This window comes from Lygodium microphyllum, chromosome 1 (assembly GCF_053477565.2).
Source record: "Lygodium microphyllum isolate KBCC chromosome 1, Lygodium_microphyllum_v1.1.10, whole genome shotgun sequence".
Taxonomy (NCBI): domain Eukaryota; kingdom Viridiplantae; phylum Streptophyta; class Polypodiopsida; order Schizaeales; family Lygodiaceae; genus Lygodium; species Lygodium microphyllum.
This window is the reverse complement of record NC_141135.1, coordinates 165,837,540-165,853,244: the sequence shown is the minus strand read 5'-3', so window position 1 is coordinate 165,853,244 and position 15,705 is coordinate 165,837,540. Positions and strand designations below refer to the sequence as shown.

At 43.2% G+C, this 15,705-nt stretch overlaps 1 protein-coding gene across 1 annotated transcript; it reads left to right on the top strand.

Annotated features, from left to right (window-relative positions):
- The first annotated feature begins 11,285 nt into the window (after positions 1–11,285).
- Positions 11,286–15,374, top strand: SAP (Transducin/WD40 repeat-like superfamily protein). The gene is made up of 4 exons (XM_087684231.1): positions 11,286–12,263; positions 12,539–12,714; positions 13,211–13,636; positions 14,356–15,374. Exons 1-4 carry the CDS (start codon positions 11,870–11,872, stop codon positions 15,220–15,222), a joined length of 1,863 nt encoding a protein of 620 aa, XP_087540357.1. The 5' UTR covers positions 11,286–11,869; the 3' UTR covers positions 15,223–15,374.
- The last annotated feature ends 331 nt before the right edge of the window (positions 15,375–15,705 follow it).

Sequence of the window (15,705 nt, the reverse complement as noted above, 5' to 3'; positions counted from 1 at the left end):
AATGGCAATCACACCATCGTGCAATTCACAGCTTCACATAGGCAAGTTAGACCTTATCCTAAGGTAACCTTACATTCTAATGAGGATTCTCCTCCCCATAAAGAAGTGTTGAGTATATCTCTTATAACATGTTGAGCAAGGCATGAATTTCCCATTTGGGCTATCTTACCCAACATAAGCAAAATATATTGTGCCAATAACTCAATGAGATAACTTATAGGACTCTAACATAGATATTCAATTTTCATAATAAGCATTAGTCAACACTTAACCTTGTCACATTTTATCATAACTATATCGAATGCGCATAAAGACATGTGTACAATAACCTTTGACAATCATTTCTATCATGATACTACAATTTAGAATCTCAATTAATCTAGCTGCAATTCATAACGAATAATCATTTATGCTTGTACTAGTATGTTTTCTAGATGAAGTTATCAATTCGTGTAAGTGAAAAATATGAAAGCTAATATTTTATGTAATTATTTATGTGTAGCGAAATAATAATCTAGTAATGAATAACCTAGTTTGGCAGCATGATGACATTAGGAATTTCGTCTTTACTCATGCTTGCAGTAGCCACACCCGATGTTCCATTGGTAGTGGCAACATCGGCAACCTCGACCACTCATGTATCTCTGGCAATACCTGTTGCTTGATTGGTTGCGGTGGTTCCCATGGTCTTTCCAGTTCGTCACGTTGGAGCCATCGTCGATGAGTAGTTTGAGAGATAGGGAAGGTGGAATAGATTCGAGATGAGAGAGCATAAGAGAAGATGGCTTAGTTGAACTTTGAAGCCATCATTCACGAGTGGTTCGAGAGATAGGAAAGGTGGAATAGATTCGAGATGAGAGAGCATAAGATAAGATGGCTTAGTCAAAAATCGAGACCGGGGAATTGAGCTAACTTCCTCCCTCACAGCCTCTCAGGGTAATCTCTCTCTCTCTCTCTCTCTCTCTCTCTCTCTCTCTCTCTCTCTCTCTCTCTCTCTCTCTCTCTCTCTCTCAAGCTCCTTCTTATAGCCACAAGTATCCTTCTACCTCTCTCTCTCTCTATCTCTCTCTCGTAGCATCTCAAGGTCTCCTTGTGTCTCCGTAACTGCTCCCCATGCCCCTTATTTATAGTGAATTAGAGAAAAAGGGTTGTGGCTGAGAAGTGGAGCTCTTTGTGGAGGGGATCTTGGAAAAACCAAGGATCTGATGCTCAAATCATAAATCTGATGGTTTTGTTGGCTCCAAAATGGGGGTAAAACTGCAAGACACTTGTTTAGAAATCTTTCAATTCACTCCTTCTTCTTCTCCCTGTTCGAAGTGTTGTTTTTTGTATGTAGACTCTGTGATCACAACATACGCGATTTTGCCAATCTCACCCTCTCTGTCTCTTTTTCTTTTTATAAAATCTCGAAAACTAACTACTTCTCCTTGATGAATTGTCAAAAGCTAATTTGATCATACACCTTATCCAAATCCATATTTATGAGTTGTATGTGCCCCCACATTGATGGACAGCATGATCTATATCTAACAACAAGTTAAGAATTGTAGCATGGATCCTCTTGGGCTGGATGAATCCATATTGTCTCCCATGAAGAGTGTGTGCCAAAACAAGCTTAATTTTCAAAGCCCCGATCTTGGGAACCAACTCATAAAGCATATTCATCATTGTTTCCTCCTTAGGATAATTGTAATATTTCTACGCAATAAAAGTTAGTTGATTAGTTCAAAAGTTAGTTACTCAATTAATAAGTTAGTAAGGTTACTAACTAAAGAAAAAGAAAATTAACTAACATTAATAACTAACTAACATTAAAAATAAATAAATAAATAAAATCGAGAGTCGTAATCTGACATTTTTCTCAAATTGACATGGACCATAGCCACCATTCACAAAAGTTACAACGTGAACAAGAGTTATAAGCTATATTAACCACTAGTGTTAATATGTATAGTATGGATGGTCCAAAAATATTAGATTTTTGGGCAAAACTAGCATATTTTAGATATTTTAGATATTATCCTAAAAAGATATGGAGATTTCTAGAACTGGATGTCTAGACATGAAAATAATTAATAATATACTGTTGGTGGTTACAAGGCACAAAATGCTTAAACTAGTCTGTAGATCGTGGTGATAGTTGTCATTTATGAGAATTTTGCCAAAGGGGCAATCACTCCTCCTAAGGACGCCATGGCTAGTATAATTATTTATGAGCCTTGGAGAAACTAGTACTAAGAAATATAAAAAAGTACTTATTCATCAATGGGTTTGGGACTCTCTAAGGGGTACATAGACATGAATGATATTATAAGCATGATGAGACTGCTTGCATGTGGCACCAATGATAAACTAATACGTATCCACCAATTCAATGTCACAATGGGTCCTCAGAATATAGGACATAAATGCTACCTATCAAATGGATGGGCCCTAATAGCACGTGATCATGAATTTTGACATTATTGCCACATTATAAACAATCTTTTAACAAGGAGATGCTAGCCCACACATGTGAGAAGGCCGAATCATGTAATGGTGATTGTCAGTCATTTTTTATGTTTTTTCCTATGGCACATGATACTTGGCTCTCCTAACTTTCTTTGCATTTGGTCTCACCTCCTTGCCCACTTGACTTGACTTGACTAGGAATATCTATTTCTCATTGATATGTAATGTTCAAAACATCCACTTGATGTTTTCTTCCCAAGGGGTGTTGTTTGCACTCTATTTGGTTTGGACTCATTTTTTGTGATCTTGTATGTTTAATTGTGCCACCTAGAGTACACCATATGCTAGAGGCTCTTTTGGTGGGTTGGGATGCCTTATAGTACTCCATGCAGTCCAAGAGATTAAGGAGCTTATCTCTAGATGGTTTTTGACTTTGTTTGTTTACTTCACTTTGGACATATGCCATGCTATTGTTATGTTGAGCCTTGAAACCATTAAATGCAAACCCCTTCTGTGCATCATAGGGTCCACTTCTATGGCATGGCTTCTACAAATCCAATTCATTTGTATTATTCATTTTGCTTGCATTTCCTGGTACACTTATATACTTTGCATTGCTCATTCAATTGAGCTCATCGATATTCAAATCTTTTGATGTCCATCCTAGTCTTTAGCTTGTTGTCACTTGTCTACAACTTTTTATTAGTTTTTTTCATATTTTTAGTTTAAATAGTAATCTTTAATGTTTTGTAGACGAATTACATGGTGTGTATATTGGCATTCTAGCACCTTTGGAGTTCCATTTTGTATGTTTTAGGATCCATGTTGGTTTTTTCATATTTTGGGCAATATGTTTATAGATAGTTCCATCTCCTTTCAATGTAAATGTGGGGCAAGCAAGAGAGCATACTTGTTTTTTCATATTTTGGGCAAGATATGCATAGGTAGTTCCATCTCTCTACATTCAATGCAAATGTAGGGCAAGCAAGAGAGCATACTTGTTTTTACAAAGTTTGATGCTATTGGCATTAGTGATGAGAAGATACCATTTAAATATAAAGTTCAAATTTCTAAATGGGAGAAGCCAAGTGCAGGCCAAGTGTTATTGTTGCATAGATAACTAGACCACAACAAGTATTGAAGAGGAAGATAAGAGCATAGTAACTATTGCAAAGCATGAGGATCAAGACATGGAGAACATTTGTATAGGAGAACAACTTTCTATTGCATATGAAACTCTAGTTGAGAAGTTATTCAGTTCTCTCTATAAGTGTTGGGGTAAAAGGCCTCTGGGCCTACCCATATATATTGTGACCACCCATTCTTTATTCATATATAATATGATAGTGCAATAAGGTTGTCAGTTCAGTTGGACAGCACCTACATTGTGTGTGCTCTTCTCTCCCGCATCTTCCTCTTCTTCTTCTCCACTGCCATTGCATCTCCTTCAACTGGTATCAGAACGGGTCTTCAAGAGCTCATCCCGGCCTTCCACACGAGGTATGAGATCTTCATTCTCACTCAGTTTTCAGCTCAACAGGGTTTTCACAGGTTGTGGGCAACCATAGCTCACACCTCTTGGAGCTTCCTTCACCTGGATCTTGCTTCTAGCCTATCAAGGCTTGCTGAGGCTTGGTGTAGGCCTTCTTTGGCCCCCATTTGTGCCCCCTTTGGACCCCATTGTTGACACGTGGGACAGTAGACCCCCCTAGCCAGCTTACGTTTTTTTTGTGCCTGTTTCAAAATCTGGCCCAAAAATCACTCTTTTTGTCATATCTCGGGCATTCGGACCCGATTCAAGCAAGGTAAGAGTCTAAGTTGGGGTTTTGGCACGCTCCGGACGCAATGGTGATGTCAGATTTGCCAAGTTCTGATGACAAAATATTCTGCAACAGATTTCGGGTCTGAGATAACATGTATTTGTATGCCTATGGCTTATGTGATGTTTCTACTGATGTCTATTGATACCGAATCACTTGTGGATGTTATGCCTCTTATGTGAGATGCATTTGGAGCTGATTTAGCTTAGCCATTGACTATTTTGAACAATCCCAGATCTGTCCAAAACAGAGCAGCCACCTGTTACTTCAATTTTATGCTTACAGGTCTTGGCATTTGATGCCTGATTATGCCCAGATGGTGCCTATACTAACGGGAATGTATGCCTATGGTTTGACTATGGATTTGAGCTTGGATTGAGTACTGATTTGCTCAGTTTACAGAGGTTATATGCTGCTGGAAACTTCAGGGCTGAAGCTATTTATGCTACAGTTGGGTTATGCCTATTGGTTACGAGGTGCTCCTGGCTACTCGGTATGATGTCATGATGTATTTGGACTATGTTACATGTCTTATTTATGCTATGGAATGCTTTTGAGCTGAGATTAGAGCTCGATTTGGGTTTGACTGTCACTTCTTTGCAACTGGCACTTTATCTATGACATGGTTTATGCCTAGGCTACCCAGTACGGGTTATGATGTCTTGGTGAATGCTTTATGCTTTGACTGTGGATGGCATTTGTTTGAGCTCGTCTCGGCATTCATTTGAGTATTCCGTTGAGCAGTTGGACATTGACTTGGCTTTTTCTATTACGACTTGGCTTTTTCCGTTACGACCTTGGATGCTATATGGGATTTGATGCTCCGATTATGGATCTTGGCTATTACTTGGATGCACTTACAAGTGTTGAGCAGTGAATTGCTCCCTTGTTTTAGCAATTGCCTATTGAGTTGTGATTGCTCGTTTGCATTTGATATGCGAGATACTTACTGATCAATGGACTTGGATAGTGCTTGGGATTTACAGTTATGGCTTTCTTACTCCTCTATTGTCTAGCTTCTATGCTAGTTAGGCTCCTGTTGCCCGTCCATATTAGAGAGCAGATGCTATGTATGCTTACCCGTCCATGGACATGGTCTACTGTTGTATGCCTTACAGAGCCACTTATTTGTATGTTGTTGTATAGATGTTTGGGCTTTCACCTGGAGCTTGACTCTTGCAGAATGCTTTGCACTTGTCGGTCTTTACTTAACTTGGATGTTCCTTGGTGGCATGATGTACTACAGAGCTATGCATATGCATATGATTATGGACTGATTTCATGGCTAAATATCATATGCTCTTATGACAGATGTCTTATGCTTTATTGTACTGTGGTTGGTTATGTCATGTAGTTGGCTACGACTCTTCTTCATGTGGGAGCTTTTGCATCCTTGATTGATGCCTTTATGTCCTCCCATCCATTGAGGTTTCATGAGCATTCATAGCATGCTTCTACCACTGATGTACTAGCAGATGATTGTCTTTATGAGCAGGCTCCCTATGTTGGGACAGCCCTCGACTGCTTGAGCTTCGTGGATGCTATGGATAGCCCTATTCATGATGACTTGGATTCCTTGTCATCTTCTATAGGTTCTTCTACTTCAGATGTTGTTTGGTTCCATTGTGGGAAGCTTGGGCATGTTCAAAGAAAATGCTTTAGACGGATTAGAGAGCGGTAGAGACAGAGACGAACTCGACATGAGCAAAGAGTCAGCGATACAGCAGGTATTACCACTCTTTCTAGTGGTGAGCTTACTTACTCAATGATCAGGTCCATGCCTTTGATTGGCTTTTCGACTCTATGGTATCTTGTCATGTTACCCCTCATAGAGCATGGTTCTCTTCTTACATGGTGGTTGATGGATGTATTGATCTGGGCCTTGAGCAGACTTATGCTATTGCTGGTATAGAGAACATACACCTAGCTTTGCCTAATGGGACTACTCTTATGCTCAGGGATGTTCTACATGTTCCCATGCTCAGTAAGAGCCTGATTTCTGTTAGTCAGTTGCATGATGCACGTTACTCTGTTTCTCTTCAAGATAGGTCATGGAAGATCTATCATGGTTGCTTGGTTTTGGCCACTCGAGTTGGTTCTCATTACCCAGTGCATGTCTCTCGTATGGGAGATTCTATGGTTGCAGTTATCCGGATACCACATGCATTGTTATGGCATTATCGCCTAGGCCATATGCACCACAGAGAGATGGAGATCTTGTCTCGTTCAGACTCATTGTTGCCTCCTATGTCACTTACAGATCTTGATGCTTGTCCTGATTGTACTCTTGGTCCTTGCAAAGCCCCCTTGTCTTATGGCGATCGTATGAGGCATAATCCTCTAGATCTTGTCGATTGTACAGTATATGGACCTATGCCTTCCTAGTCACTTGGTGGAGCGTCATACTTTGTGACCTTTGTTGATCATGCTACCCATCGTGTTTGGGCTTTTCCCTTGGTACAAATTGAGGATGCTGCAACAGCTATGCTTGACAGGTTTATGGATTCTGCTTATAGTAGGCCTAGGTGCTTGCAGATGGATTATGAGAGTCGTGCTCTCTCTCCTAGCTTTCGAACCTCTTGTCAACAGTATGTCATTGATTTCTTGTGCCCATGGTATTATGGGATTGCTCATGGCATGTATCTGACCTTACAGGCAAAGGTTGCTTCTATGCTTACCACAGTTGGGTTGTCTTATGTCTTTTGGGCTGAGGCCCTTATGACAGCAGTCTATTTGGTTAACAGGACGGCATGCTTGACCTTGGATGGTATTACACCCCATGAGGCATGGAGTGGCATGCAACCCTCCTATGATTACTTGAGGATGTTTGGCTGGCCAAGCATCTGTACGTATGCCACATGAGCCTATGTCACGTAGATGTATCCTCCTTGGTTATGGAGATGGTAACTTTAAGGCCTACAGATTATGGGATTTCGATGCCCAGCAGGTCATACGCCATCATGCTGTCTTCTATGAGACACAGACACCTCCTAGCCCTCTTGATGAGCGTTCAATATGCTTTATGGCTGATTTTACAGCAGCTACAGTGCCATGACAATGAGCTGTTTATGCTGAAAATGAGGCACTTATTGGCCCAGATGATGTAGCTATGCATAGTAGTCAGGGTCAGGATGTTGGTGATCAATTGCTAGGCCCCTTGCAGGCTCATGAGAGCCATTTTCTTGTAGTTTTGCAGGCTAGACATCCAGCCATATGTCATTCTTCCGCTTCGCTGAGGCCACATGTAGTCTTGAGACCCCGTTGGACGAGTGTCCAGAATGTTTGTCCTCTTTCAGTGATTGACTCTGGAGAGTTTGACTGCTCTCCATTGTCTTATATGCGCCATGCTGATGCTATGTGCGACTCTGATGCTTTACAGCCATGCACTGATGAGTTGTTTTTGCTTCATGAGAAGCATTCTTGGATTGCTCTATTGTATGGAGCTGCGGGATCACTCATCTCCTGGATGTCATGGACTCGGGGATGCTCGACTCTTCTTTTGCAAAGGTTCCCAACACTTTTTGCACAGCTCACTTTCCGATTGGGTATTGGGTGAGATGTTATGATTCCTCACCTTGTCTTTTTCTTTTCTTTTCTTTGTTTTCACTCCCTAGCCACATTGGCCTTTTAGTGGAGTAAAAGGCCTCTGGGCCTACCCGTGTATACTGTGACCGCCCATTCTTTATTCATATATAATATGATAGTGCGATAAGACTGTCAGTTCAGGTGAACAACACCTACATTGTGTGTGCTCTTCTCTCCCGCATCTTCCTCTTCTCCTTCTCCACTGCCATCGCATCCCCTTCAATAAGTCTAGACATAGTACTTGATTTAATAATTACCAAAGATTTTCAATGCTCCATTTAATATAAAGGAAGTTATTTTGAAAAACATGGATTTTGTTGAATATGAGTTGAAGGCCTTCAAAGCCTTAATGGCATCAAAAGTAGTTATTAAAGATTAAAATCCTTTATCCTTTCCAATGAAAGATGTAGAACCAAAGAAAATTTGTGAAAAAGAGATTGCAACAACTTTCTAAAGATTGCAAGAAGACATTGGATTGTCCGCATCACAAAACAAAATTCTAGCTTTATGAAATTTACTATGGATTTGTTAGCTTTTGGCTCATTAGGAAGAACTCTTAAGTCCAACAAAGCTACAACAAAATGATGGCAAATGCAAAATACTGATGAATGTTAAGAAAGCCAATATGTGACATGGAGGTCTTGGCTAATGAGTAGGAGAAGGTAATGTCAAGGGAGCTTGACATTGAAAGCTTGAAAGTGGATAATATGCAAGACGATCCCAATGGCTATTGAATCTCTCATTTTGATAAATCTCTCCTCCATCTTTATTCTAGGAAAGGAATTCCCAATACTTTATGATATCCAAACATTCACAAGGTGTAGGAAGGATTTTTGCATCAAACTAATTGCAGAGTGTTATCACAATGAGAAAGACATAGCGGATGATACAAATAAGGAATTCTCCACCCTTGAGACCACTACTACTAATCATGATCTTCATGATAAAAATGCAAATGATTACAGTATCCCAACGATCCATTTTTTTCAATCTCCAATAAACCTAATTGTATTATGGAGTTTCTGAAATTCAAGAGGTTGACCTGTTTGTTGGGTCCACCATATACAACCCTCCATTAACCTACAAATCAACGTGTTTTTTGCATTTTTATCTTGACCTTTTGGCTTCAACTAATTGTGATTCTTTCCTCTCAACGTGAGGTACATTATTTCTTGAAGTTTTATCCATGTTTCTTGAAATGAAAAGATAAATCAAGAGAAAACTTTCAACATTTTAAATAAGCATTTTTAGTGTGTTCTAAAATAATGCAAGTATAAATACAATGAAAAATTCAAGGCTTAACACATGAATTCACTTGATGAGAGTCTTGTCTCTAAGAATCCAATTGATGCACCGTTTTGCTTTCAATCGCACAAACTAATACATAAAAGAAGAAAATGTGATAATTAGAAAGAAAGGAGACAACCCTTTAAAGGCATTTTTAAACCAAGAAAAAAGTATACTTTTGATATAAAAACAAGACCTTTGCAATTGCAATTTCTGCACCTCTTGGAATCAAACTAGTGTCTCAAGCTTCTTCCAATGGCATGTTGTAAGAAAAAGAAAGAGAAATGTTGAGAAAGCTTCTTGCAATGGTAATGCATGAGTAAAACACGAATAAAAGAGAAAATTTGAGCAAAAAGAGAAGAAGAAGATAGAAAAGTAAACAAAACAACAAAAGAAAATATAAAAGGTAAAAAAGAGAGACTTGAGAAAGTTAAGTAAAAAAACAAAAAGTAATTATAATTTAAGTCGACATCTAATGGTCATAATGAAATTTCTTGAGAAATGGGACATTGTTTTTAAGGCCCTAATTATCTTTGGGAATTGGCTCATTAAACATGAAAGTGAAGGTAAGAGAGAGGTGCACCCTTATTTAATATGAATTTAATCTTAAAATTAGAGGAAATCAAGCAATTAATGAAATGTCATATTTTAGTCTAATTCAAATGTGATTAAAAAATTATTACAAATCCTTCAAAGACCCTTTTCGATTCAAAATCTCCCTTAATGACCTTAGCATGTTTCTCTATAACATTCTATATGTATACGTCCTCTTCTTACATAAGAAATAGTTTAAGGCTATCAAAACACAAATTTGATTGGGGACTCGTACTTTTAACCTTAAAAATGAAAATTTGCCTAGAAGGAAAACATTGCTTACAACAAGGTGATGTGCAACATTCGAAGGTGGACATTTATCCCAAGTTGTGAAACAATGGCTTAATGTAGCAATACAAGTCTTGACCATGCCATGTGTATTGTGGCAATGGTTGGTAATGGGATAGCCAAGCATCTATGTGGCTACTTGGGTAAGTAAATTTAAAAGTGCCCTTTGCTCGATCAAAATGAAACTTTAGAACCTTGCAAACTCCTTGGTATTTGTTTACTTTTGTAGGCTAAGCCCCTCTACTTGTAAAAAATCTCTTTTCAACCTTTAACACAAATGATCATAATTCCCTCTTTTTAAAAAGAAAATTTAAAAGTGAAATTATCATAGAAAATATGTTTTCAAAACATTAATCAATGAATGGATGTGTGATATTTATCAAAGAAGATAGAGAGAGAATAAGAGGGATGATGCTTTGCACGTGGTCCTCCATGACATTCCTTTATCTAGTGGTGCATTTGGCACCCACCCCATCACATGTGCCCATGTAAGGGTAGCAAACAGAACAAACTTGGCGGTCATACATTGATCACTATATGCAACTAGAGCTGTAAGAGGTTTTTATAGAAGCTTCTTGTGATTAGAAAGCTAGCTCCTCTAGTATTTTAGGCAGGAACTTGGTGGTCACATATTGATCACTATATGTGACTAGAGCCATAGGATGTTTTTATAGAAGCTTCTTGTGATTAGAAAGCTCCTCTACTATTTTAGGCAAGATCATGCACACATCTATAGGCCATGATATCCTTCCATGAGAATGCTACTTAAATGGAATCTTTGTTATACAATGAATATAACATTTACATTCGTAACAAGAAATGAGAATTGAGGATGCAAGGACTCTCTCACTCTGTGTGTGTGTGTGTGTGTGTGTGTGTGTGTGTGTATATATATGTATATATATTTGCGTACACATGCAAATATCTCAATGAGCAAGGGCAAAAGAACCCTAGTGTACACTTGTTAATTAGAACTTACATAGTGTTAATTGAAGCTTTTCCTATTATACAAGATGGTGCATGGTGGTTGGTAGATTATGTGGTGAGTCGTGACCGGTTGGTTCAGTGGTTTTAGTGGGTGAGGGGACGATGCATGGGGCATGTCTGGAAATACAGAGCGGAGGACTCGGAGGAGCATTCTTATGGGAAGCTTCCCTGAGGGAAACCCTGGGGTGGCTCGGGGTGGGGGAGGGGGGGGGGGGGGAGAGTCGAGACTGTACGAACTGGAGCACATGCAGGGAGTAATTGGGGAAGGGAAATTATGGGAAAGAAATCCAGCGGGGAGTTCGATTTTTGTAAAAGGAAGGACTTTTCTGGAATACTGTGTTGGATGTATGTGAGCCTTGAGGGACTCGAGAGGGGCGGGGGAGAGAGAGAGAGAGAGAGAGAGAGCGAGCTCTACCTCCGAGAGGAGCGATATCGATGGATCCGAAGGCAAGATCTTCCAGTCTCGACATGCGGGTTGCAGCCGACTTCGTGGACGGCTTGGCACGAGCCGGTAGTTATGATATCTCCTTCTTTGGCCACGTTATATAATTGCAGCAGTAATGCTCGCAAACGATCAAAGAGAAAATAAGGCAATTAAGGTTATGCCGTTTCAGGTCAAGACTGGAAGCGGAGAAGGAGGAGGGCCTGACGGAGAGGGGGGCGCCGTATTGGGATCGTCGACGGAAAGGGAAAGAGAACGACAGGCACAGAGGGAGAGAGAGAGAGAGGGGGGGGTTAAGGGTCGCGCCCATGATGATGCCCCGCTGGCCCTCTTTTTGGTCGCCCGGGCCAGTACGACTAGTACGGCGGCGGTGTGCGTGGCGAAGTAGTCTTGACTTGCAACAGCGAGACGAATTATGGACGGCGAGGATCGGCCCGCGCCTGCTGCATCTACGTCCGAGATCGACCCCGTAGCCTCTACCACGACCGCGACTGCGACCGGCACTATCATCGCTCCTCCGTCTGCCGCCACGTACCCACCCCCTTTTCTCCCACCTTCCTTGCCGTCTGTTGCACCCCCTGTCGCTCCGTCTGCCCCGCCGGCTGCTTCTGCCCCCGAAAGGGGACCCGCAGCAGCAGAGGAGACTAAAGCAGAAGGCGACGTCCAAGACGCAGCAGCAGCCGCAACGCCAGCGGCCGCAGCAGCCCCGGATTCCCTTCTGCGTCAGCAACAACAACAGCTCATCGAACCTGCAGGGCCTGTACCTCCACCTGACCTCGCCTCTGCCGCTGCCGTTGCCCATGAATATAGTAATATCTTACCGCCAACACACGAACCGTTTTTCCTGTACTCAGACGAAGAAGAAGAAGGGAAGGAAGAAGGCTCACTAGAGCTTGCCCGATCCGAGGTCGCCCAGTCGCAGTCGAGCTCTTCTTCTTTTTTCCTTCCTCTTCTTCGTTGTCGTCGTGATCTTCTTCTTCTTCTTCTACTACTATTACTTTCTCTTGTCACGCATCATCATCAACAGTACTGTTATCGACTGCAACAAGGATTACCTCTCAGCTGCAGCTTCCTTCTGTTTCAGCTTCAGCCGATCCTTCTTCCTCACGCCGACGACGCCGTGTCGATCCTTCTGCATCCTCGCTGGCGTCCCTGTGGCCCGAAGAATGCATGGAGAGCATCGCGTACCAGGCGGCCGTCCGGGCAGCCAGGCTCACTGGGCCCCTCACAGCTGGCCCTGCGCTTGCCACCCTTTTCCAGGTTCTCGCATTCGCCCTTTCCTTTCCTTTCCCTACGGCAGGTACAAGCGCGACACGTTCTCAAAGCCTGCGCATGCCTACGTTTGCAGTGGTCTAGATCAGTCCGACGTAGTATCAACCTACGCTGCAGCTTTAACCCTGCATAAAATGCCAATTCATATTCACCTTGTAGCTCAAAGCTCACGTTAAGGGTTAGTGAGTTGATCCCAATTTGCGCATCTTTGTATCACACCCCTACCTGAATGCGTGAGCTAATCCGATTAGTTAATTAGCCCATAACTAGCATGCATGTGATTAGCACTGCACCAATTGATTTACACTATTGAATTGACCTAATCATTAGTATATCATTAGTGTAAACAGGGTCAGTTATAAGCACTGCACCGTCAGTACAACACTCTTGCAAGCTGAAATACATGAGTTATGATTACAGTACTCTCGGGTGTACAACTTGCCCCTTGCGTGTTGCACTACTAATCAACCTTCACTTCCCGCAGGTTAACTCGTCCTGGCGTCGCGTCTCTCATTCCGAGATCCTGTGGCGTAACCTCACCCGCAGCATATGGGGTAAACCGGAGTTACTCCACTCCGCCCATGAGTCGTGGCAGGATTTCTACAAACGGCTACACAGAACGGCCTGGAACTTCATGCATGGGAGAGCTGAGCACTCTTTGTTGGACTACGTGGAGGAGCAATCCAGCAGCGACTCTAACAATGGCAGTTCGACGTCTGCGCACTGCCGGCGGCTGGCGCTATCGTCTGTGGCGCTGGCGGCAGGCTACTCGGACGGAAGTGTGCGGGTGTTCGAGATCGAGACGAGGGCCTGCGTGTGCACATTCAGGCCGAGGCACGAGCAGAGGATAGGGGAGCACTCGCGGGCGGTAGCGGGGGTGGCGATAGTGGCTGCGGGAGGCGAAGATATGGTGGGAGCTCGTGTTCTCAAATAAGTTTTGGACAAATTACGGTTGTGATTTCCGCGATGTCAATCATTGCAACCACATCATCAGCGTCATTATAGTAATTTTCACATTTCTGAAGTGGGCCTCTGGAAGGGGCAGGCAGTATCCCGTGCTGCCCATTGCACTCAGCTAGACACTGAAGCTCATCATCACGTCAAACAACTATTAAGCATAGGCTCCTTGCTCCCCATCGCTCTTAGTTAGCCACAAACTGAAGCTCATTATCACGTTAAACACTGTTAAAGTAAACTTTACAGTGTAAGTAAACACCAGGCTGACCTAGCCTAGCTAGCTATACAATGCGTCTCGGGCAAAAAGCTCATGACGTTGAAACCCTCTATCGCATATCTACTAGTAAGGTCAAGGGGTCGACGGTGATCTCGGGTGGTAACTGCGCAACCCCCAACCTCACCTAGCTGAGCTTCTAAGCAGAAGCTCATGATGTGATATCGAGCACTATGAAGGAAAAACGAGGGGAAAATTATAGCTATGAGCTGGTTGGGTTTATGATGGTAGTATTATAACCGTTGTGTGCATGGTTATGGTGATTGGGACTGGAAAAGCTTGGGTTGTCTTATCTGATATGATGGTATTTAAATTACGTTATATTATATTATATTACGTTATAAGAAGGATTGTTGTAACCGTGGTGCGTGCATGGTGTTTAATTGGTGATTGGACAGGCGACGGTGATGCGGGAGCAGAGGGTGGTGTTTGCATCGATGGATGGGAGCGTGTTCGTGGGTGAGGTGGAGGGAGCGGGCAGGTGGAGGCGGGCGTTCGAGGGGGACTACACGAGCGACGGGGTGCTCGTGGACTTCGCGGCGAGCGCCGGGTGGTGGGCGGGGCTGTACGCGGGCGTGACGGGGCGCGCCCTCCGCGTGTGGGATGCCCTCCGCGAGGACCCCGTCTTCCACGGCGGCGACTTCACCGACCCCGATGCCCTCGCCGGCTGGCGCCTCCTCGTCGGCGACGACGACGACCAGCCCTCCTCCCCCCAGCCCCAGCACATCGGACGGCTCAGAATCATGGAGCCCCACAATCTCCTCGTCGTCGCCACCCGATCCAGGCTTCTCATCCTCGACCTCGAGACGCAGGGGTCCATCACCCGCCTGCAGTACACCTTCAACGGCGCCAGCGTCGTCTGCAGCTCCCTCGATATCATCGCCAGCCCGTCATCAGTATCCGCTCATCATTATCCCGGCCGCATCCTTCTCGTCTCCGGCCCCTCTCACGGATCCTCCTTCACAGCCCGCTTGCTGCAGCACACCGCGCCGTCAAACCATATCCAGGAGCTTGCCAGCTTCCGCATCAACCCTCCTCTTAATCTAACCCTCGGCGGAAGTTTATTCGCCGCCATCAACTCCCTGCATGCCGTCTTCTGCAGTGACTCCGGGATTGTGACTGTGTGGGTCGCGGCCTCCGGGTTGTTTCTCTATGAGCTGCCCGACCGCCTGTTTCAGGACGTGAATGATCTCGTAGCCAGCGATTCTTGCGTGGCTGCTTGTGCTAGCGACGAAGGCATCCATCTCTGGGATTTCTCTACCTAGTCTAGTCTAGTGTTCTAGTTTCCATGAACAAAGCTTGCCATCTCTATCTTGTACCTTATAAACTTTTCTGCTCTCTCCCCAACACGCCCGAGGGTTTTGCTTGATCGTACTAATTTATAGACGCGCCAACGCATTCATAACTGGGAAATTCTACGGATTAAGATATGGTTTTCAAGCATCATGATCTGATTGTGACTCGTGTTAATTGAGTGTGTGCTCCCAGAAGTCTTCGTTATGTAATGCGGAAGCTGTGGCTAAAACTATCTACAACGTTCACAAGGATGACCACATTCGAGATTCTACACCAGCCATATAGCATCTAGTTTGCGAGAACTAAGTGCGCACCGTTCACTACATCTGCAAATGTCTAATACTCTATATTGCATTAGGTAGACCATTGAAAGTTCCACATGTTGTCCTGGCTTCCAGCATTAACATTTGTCATTGAATCTGTCTCCAAAGACAGGAAACACGACGGTGGGT

Bases quoted from the DNA above. Each gene is read 5' to 3' on its own strand.
- SAP (XM_087684231.1), top strand. From the start codon at position 11,870: ATGGACGGCGAGGATCGGCCCGCGCCTGCTGCATCTACGTCCGAGATC. The intron at 12,715-13,210 runs GTTCTCGCATTC...CACTTCCCGCAG, and splicing joins CGCTTGCCACCCTTTTCCAG to GTTAACTCGTCCTGGCGTCG. The intron at 13,637-14,355 runs GTGGGAGCTCGT...GTGATTGGACAG, and splicing joins CTGCGGGAGGCGAAGATATG to GCGACGGTGATGCGGGAGCA.